We start from the raw sequence: 7,310 nt of genomic DNA, 5'->3' as shown, positions 1-7,310 counted from the left end.
GTTTAGTCTGGGTTGATGACCACATTTGGTCTCAAACCCTAATTTTGACGACCAAATTTGGATTTGGTCCCTTCCGTTACGGCACATTTTGAGATCAAATTTGGGTTTAGTCCCCATTTGGTCGTGGCTGTGGTTGCTCTTATATTAGTATATGTTCTCTTACTTGTGTTTTCTTACAGGTAATGAAATTTGATAGATTCTGAAACCCTGTCCGATGAGTCTAGCATAGCCAAGGCCGTTTGCTTAACTCGAATATGGTAAAACGAAAATAAGTTGTTTTTACTCACGTAACATATAGAAAAGAGATTACCAAATTTGACCAAAGTCAGCTGTTGAAATGTGTTTTGTATTACTAGTAGCTAGGCTCCTACCTCAGAGCTTCTAATAATCTAAGAAATTAGGAATCAGTCCTAAGCTAACCTAGATAGTAGGTTTGATTAAGAAAAAGGCTAGGGTTCTCTATAGGTATGGTTGGATTCTCTTTTTCAGGGCAGTTTCTCTATTGCTGGTGTTGATTGCCCTTCACTTACGGTGTTTGTTTGTGCCACAAGGAGCAAAAACTGTGGTGGTTTCCATAAACTAGTTTTCTATTGGTTTCTTGTGCTTTCCATGTAAAGGAAAAAGATGGATATAGTAGCAGTAAAGCTTCTTGACAGCCTGGTCTAGCATTAAACAACACATTTTTGAACTTGAATATCTTTTCTCAAACAATGGAGAGTGCAATGTTATCATCAACCAAAAAGCAAGCAACCAACCCAAAAAGATTTACACGTAAATTTTCACTCCGTACAGGTAGAGGTACAAGCATATTTGGGATTAATGTCAGCTTAGAAAGAAAGAAAGAAGGAAAGGAAGGAAGGAAGAATTTGTGATTTTTTTTTTTGTACTAGTACCAAAAACATTCACGATCATACAGTACTCCATAGATATTATTATCTGAACTTGCATTGACTGATTATATATGGGAACTTAATTCAATTATTTAGTATGAGTTTGAAAAATGGCATTGCTACTCATAACTCAGGGTTTAACAAAAGCGACAATTCTTTTTGGACTTCTGATTGGGCAGCGAGTAGTGACCTCCGGTGCAGTTTATTCCTCCTCCGGTCCTTGCTGCCATCCTTCTCATCTGCACCATTTTAGGGCAGTCTGTCCCCTAAGTAAGACACCTCCACCTCGTGTGGGTTCATTTTTATAATCCAAACATTTCAGCAGTACCAAATCCAACAAAATCCCCCGTTCATTGGGTTAATTATTGCTTAACAAACTTAATCATTTAATTACTCATTTAATTAATCATTTCATGACAGTTGATTTAGTTAAATTTTCTTCGAATCATTACTAAATAATTCAAACAACTTAATGTACTACCTTTGACTTTGACTTTCTTTTGTAACTGTCTTCTTTCTCCAACTTATCTGGCTTATGTTGTTGCTCTTTCGCCATGTTCACCTTCACCTCCTCATAAAATATAACCCTAACAACAACAAAATGTAAACAAAAATCTAGACAAATTTCGTAAGGAAATTACAACATTTTTTTCTTATGACTAGCCACATTTTGTCTATATGCTTAAGAGCTAGCTGTTTAACTGGTCATATTCTATTACCATTTCTTTGTTATATTTATTTGAATTTTCTTCATTTTATGCATGCAAACAAAACTTTGTTACAGTACCCAAAATTTGAAGACAAAATCACCAATCTTTCTTTTCGTCATCAACCTTATCTAGATATGACAATGTTCGTAGGACCTGCTGAGTCAGTAAGGGATCAAAACCATATTTTTCTTGGTTTATCCAGCTCTAATTAATCCTTCAAATTTTCTGTAAATTACAATTTTCCTGTGGTGCTCGATTGACCGGTAATTTGTCGACGAATAATCATATAATTCTTTTGATTGATTTAAGAGTAGGGTCCTTTGAGAGGACACCTGATTTATGACAATACCCGTGCATAATTGTTCTATTAAATCCCACATGATCAATTTGTATAATATATATATATGCAGCATGTCATGAAAATATGTTTGTACATTGGACACATTAAATCCTAATGAGTGGTCAAGCTGTGAACATTTTTTCTCCTTGAACCATAGCCGTGAACATTTAAACGTAAGTCTCTTTTTTCTTTTCTAACTAAACGGTAGAAATTTGAATACTGACATGTTCTACATTCTAATGCGGTAGGTATATCAAACATAGCTAGCAAATGATCGCATTTGCACAGCTACTGGTTCTGGTTCTGGATGGCATTTGAAGAGTTGTTGTTAAATTTTAGAGCTGCTAAAATTTAACTAGCTAATTAGGAGTAGAAAACAAAATGTGAAACTTTTTTTTTTTGCTTCGGTAGAAATTCGAATACTGACGTGTTTTACATTCTAAAGTAGTAGGCATATCAAACATACCTAGTAAACAATTGCATTTGCAACTACGCTGGTTCTAGATAGCATCCGAAGAGTTGTTGTTAAAGATTAGAGCTGTCAAAATTTAACTAGCTAATTAGGAGTAGAAAACAAAATACGAAACCTTTTTTTCTTTCGGCTGAAATTCGATTACCGACGTGTTTTACATTCCAAAGTAGTAGGTATATCAAAGATACCTAGCAACCGATTGCATTTGCAACTCTACTGGTTCGGGACAGCATCTAAATACTTGTTGTTAAAGATTAGAGCTTCCAAAAATTAAAATAGCTAATTAGGAGTAGAAAACAAAATGTGGATTTAATGAGATAGTTGGTGGATTTAAGAAGATTAGTTGAAGGAGAAAGCAGTAGCGATTAGGTAACAATAAGATGTCACTGTATTTCTTCTTAGTATACATTTTTAGGTAACTACTAGAAATGATATCATGCATTCATGTGGGTAGGAGGAGATTACCATAATGGTGGAAACATCCAAAGTGTGCACAGAAAGCTTGTTGTCACCATCTTTTTATCCAAATTGATATGACTAACATCCAAACAAAACCAATTTCAGTTCACATAACAACATCATAGACAATACACAATATCATGACCACACAGTGTCGGAACACAGCATCGATTACCTTCCCGTCTGTCTTCGATACACCTTTGGTTATGCTATTGAGCCGATATTACTGTAGTACCGTGATAAAATTATCAGGTTACTTAAGTTCAAAAATCAAGGAAAATGAATACTACTGTGCTTCGTTGTTACCTCTTCTGATGCAAATTCATGGGACAAAAAGCTTCATGGGCTCGCAGAATTAATACAATAAATCGAAGGTTTACTTATTTTTTCCTAGTTTCTCCATTAAAGGATGGCATGCACAAAACCAATATAGGCTCAATTATTTTTATCAGAAAGTTTTTCGTAAATTATTTTATTTAATGTATATATTTGTTTATTGTGAATCCACTTGATTATATACTTTATTGAGCCTCTCTTGGCAAATAATTCAGCTGTTTTTTCTTCAGTATATAATAAGCTAAACCCTAATTATATTTGGACTAAACTTATTATAGTAATCCCCAATCAAAAACAGAACATTTTTCATTACAATAATTAATCTATAATTGGGTGTAGTTTTGACTAATAATAATCAAAAAAACCAAATTCTAATCTTAAGATCAAACCCCTCCCAGACAAGGCCACGTGTGTAGGACCTTCATAGCTTCTACTTCTCCTACATTTCCTACTTATTTCTTCCTTGTTCTCTCTTCTTTGAAAAAACAAAATACTACCAATTCCCAAAGAATCCCTCCTCTTCTCCTCCTCCTCAACAGAAAAGAAAAAATTCTGTTATATAATCATTCACTACTCTTTATTCAGCAGCTACCAAGAAACAGAAACAGCAAACCCTCTTCACGGCAGTGAGTCTTAGAGTGACCAAGTTTTAAATATGAGAGAGGGATAAAGAGAATGAGAGACCAACGATGGGCAGCCAGTAGTACAGTTAGTTGTTGTTGTTGTTAGGGTTTCATCTCAGTCCTATCTCTTTGTCTTCTGTTTAAAAAATTCATTCATTTACTTCTTCTCTCTGTCTCACTGGTAACCCATTATTTTGGATCATAGGAAGAAGAAGAAAAAAAAATGTTCATAACTTGTGATCCTAATGATGGTGAAGGTGGTATCAAACTACTGGATGATTTGACCACCAATGCGAAACAAATTCAACAGCAGATACTAGAAAGCATATTGCAACAAAATGGGGAAACTGAGTATTTAGGAAAGTTTCTTGGTGATCATGTGATCAACAAGGAAACGTTCAAAGATAAAGTTCCGGTTGTGAATTATGAAGATATTAAGCCATACATCGAAAGGCTTGCAAATGGTGAACCATCTAATATCATATGTTCACAAACCATCACTGAGCTTCTTACAAGGTAAGAATTTTATACTCAGAGAATTTAAATTGATTTTTTTTTTCTTTTTAGCATTTTTTCATTTCTTGACTACTCAGTGTACAAAATGTTTTCATCTTCCTGCAGTTCTGGAACTTCAGGAGGACAACCAAAGATGATGCCAACCACTTCTGAAGATTTGGATAGAAAGACATTCATGTACAATCTCCTTGTGCCTGTTATGAACAAGTAAGGATCTAAAACTTTATCCTGCTTTTGTGTTACCATTTTAGTTGGAAGCTTAGACACTGTTTCTTAAGATGGTTTTGGTTCAAATTTCAGGTATGTAGATGGTTTAGACCAAGGTAAAGGAATGTACCTCTTATTCATAAAACCAGAAATTAGTACTCCGTCGGGTTTGGTGGCACGGCCCGTATTGACAAGTTATTACAAAAGTAGCAATTTTCGAAACCGGGCTTTCAGCAGGTACAGTGTCTATACGAGTCCCGACGAGACCATCTTGTGCTCAGACAACAAGCAGAGTATGTATTGTCAGTTACTATGCGGTTTAGTTCAACGAGATGAGGTGCTAAGGGTAGGAGCTGTTTTTGCATCTGCGTTCCTCCGAGCCATAAAGTTCTTAGAAGATTTCTGGCAAGAGTTGTGTTCAAACATCAGGACGGGGAATGTAAGTACATGGATCACTGACCCGGGGTGTCGAATTGCTGTTATGAACATTCTTAGACAACCGAATGAAGAATTGGCCGATTACATTGAGAAAGAATGTGGTAAAAAATCATGGGATGGGATAGTTAAGAGATTATGGCCAAGAACCAAGTACATCGACGTGATTGTCACAGGGTCCATGGCACAATATATCCCTACACTGGATTTCTATAGTGGTGGGCTACCTCTTCTATCTACTATGTACGCTTCGTCCGAGAGTTACTTCGGGATCAATGTAAATCCTTTGAACAGGTCATCTGACGTTTCTTACACACTCCTTCCAAATATGGCCTACTTCGAGTTCATTCCTGTCGAGAAAAACCATGACGAAGAAGAAGCAAGCCAAGGGATTCAATGCAACGGCCTGTCTGATAAGATTTGCAGCTTAGGGGAAGAGGAACAACAAGTGATGGAAACTGTCGATCTTGCGGATGTCAAAGTCGGTCATTATTACGAAATCGTTGTCACCACTTTCACAGGTTAGCTCTCAATTTTTCACATATTTTTTTGGGTCTTCCTCTTTTTCAGATCTGATCCACATGCTTCATTCAATTCCTGCTCAGTAACACATCTTAAATTTGGCCGACTCTTTAGTTATTTTTGTTAGTATATTTTTTCTTGTTAAGATTCAAGGCCGTTGAATTTAATATTTTCATAGCCCATTATCATTTATTATGTTGTTATGCAATCATATCACAAATTGCAATCCCCATTTTATTGCCCTCGGACATCACTCTCTGCGAAAGTGGCTCATAGGATAATGATTGCCCTGGTCTAGGACTCTAGGACATATACACTTGCATGCATAAATTCATAGACTTGGGACTAATTTAGCGCACGGGCTAGAATGTGTACACTTCTTCATGTATATTCTTTCATCTTCATGGACACTGTAAATTTTGCTGTAGTTTTTACATATGCACTGTAGAAATAGATTTAGAGGACAAGGATGAGACGAAAATGAGCTTCCTCTGTTTTTTCTCTGTTTCCAGGGCTATACAGGTACAGAGTTGGTGACATTCTAATGGTGACAGGATTTTACAACAATGCACCACAGTTCCGGTTTGTGCATCGCCGCAACGTAGTCTTAAGTATCGATACAGACAAAACAAACGAAGAGGATCTGTTGAAAGCAGTAACACAAGCCAAACTAGTGATCGAGCCATTGGGTTTTCTATTAACTGAGTATACAAGTTATGCGGATACTTCATCGATTCCTGGCCATTATGTTTTGTACTGGGAACTGAAAATTAGAGAAAATATAAACGGTGAATTTCCTGATGTCGATACGAAAATGATGGAAGAATGCTGTTCAACAGTTGAAGAATCACTTGATTCAGTTTACAGAAGATGTAGGAACAAAGATAAATCAATTGGTCCACTGGAAATAAGGGTTGTGAGAAGTGGTGCATTTGATGCACTTATGGATTTTTGTGTCACTCAAGGCTCTTCAGTAAATCAATACAAGACACCAAGGTGTATCAAGTCTGATGTTGCTATTAAGATTCTGGATTCCATGGTCATTGGCAAGTTTTTTAGTAGGAAAACTCCATTCTGGCAACCTTACACAATGGAATCCAAATGCATCCCTTTGGATCAGTAGAAGAAGAAGTTTACAGGAATCCCCACATGTAGTCCTCTCAGTAGTCAGTGTTATTCAATGGGATTCCTTAGAATTTCTTAGGAATCCATTAGAATCTGGATTTGTAAAAGCTCGCTCTCCCTCTCTTGGTTCTTTTTTCTTCTTTATTTTCATCTCTCTTGGATTGTTTGGAAGACGATATTACCCTTAGCTTATTGTTCTGAATTAGTACTATTGTGTGTGGAAATTATTTAATGTCATCTATTTTCGGTTAATTAATGAGGGTATTTATGTCAATTCAAAATATTTATTTTGATGCTTTTATAATTCACAAAATTGGTTAAAAAGATCAAAATCAACAATTCCTGGGTGAAATGGACAGTTAGATTTTGATACTGTTTAAATGGACAAAAATGTAAAAATAGGCAGGATGTAACCAATTTCATCGTGCCCATTTTCAATATTTTTTCTTATTTTTAATTTACACAGGATGTATCCAGTTTCATCCTTGCTATTTTTTAAATTTAAGATAGGATGAATCCAGTTTCATCCTTGCTATTTTTTCTGGCCATTTCACCCAAACTATTTTTTAATTGTCCATTTGAACCGTGATTTAACAATATTTGGACAAATGACCCATTTTCCGTTTATAATTCAGTAGTCAACTTAAAGAGAATTAAATTCCATGTTTTGAAGCA

General features: G+C 35.7%; 1 protein-coding gene across 1 annotated transcript; it reads left to right on the top strand.

The window, feature by feature from the left end:
- The first annotated feature begins 3,682 nt into the window (after nt 1-3,682).
- LOC113281214 (indole-3-acetic acid-amido synthetase GH3.17-like) lies at nt 3,683-6,891 on the top strand. The gene is made up of 4 exons (XM_026529896.1): nt 3,683-4,346; nt 4,452-4,553; nt 4,647-5,509; nt 6,023-6,891. Exons 1-4 carry the CDS (start codon nt 4,054-4,056, stop codon nt 6,631-6,633), a joined length of 1,869 nt encoding a protein of 622 aa, XP_026385681.1. The 5' UTR covers nt 3,683-4,053; the 3' UTR covers nt 6,634-6,891.
- Nucleotides 6,892-7,310: the final 419 nt, after the last annotated feature.

This window comes from Papaver somniferum, chromosome 5 (assembly GCF_003573695.1).
Source record: "Papaver somniferum cultivar HN1 chromosome 5, ASM357369v1, whole genome shotgun sequence".
NCBI lineage: Eukaryota > Viridiplantae > Streptophyta > Magnoliopsida > Ranunculales > Papaveraceae > Papaver > Papaver somniferum.
This window is presented reverse-complemented; position numbering and strand designations above follow the sequence as displayed.

What these genes read in the sequence shown, in the direction of transcription:
- LOC113281214 (XM_026529896.1), top strand. Translation starts at nt 4,054, where the DNA reads ATGTTCATAACTTGTGATCCTAATGATGGTGAAGGTGGTATCAAACTA. An exon ending in ATCACTGAGCTTCTTACAAG is followed by an intron (nt 4,347 to 4,451) that starts GTAAGAATTTTA and finishes ATCTTCCTGCAG; the next exon opens with TTCTGGAACTTCAGGAGGAC. An exon ending in CGTTGTCACCACTTTCACAG is followed by an intron (nt 5,510 to 6,022) that starts GTTAGCTCTCAA and finishes CTCTGTTTCCAG; the next exon opens with GGCTATACAGGTACAGAGTT.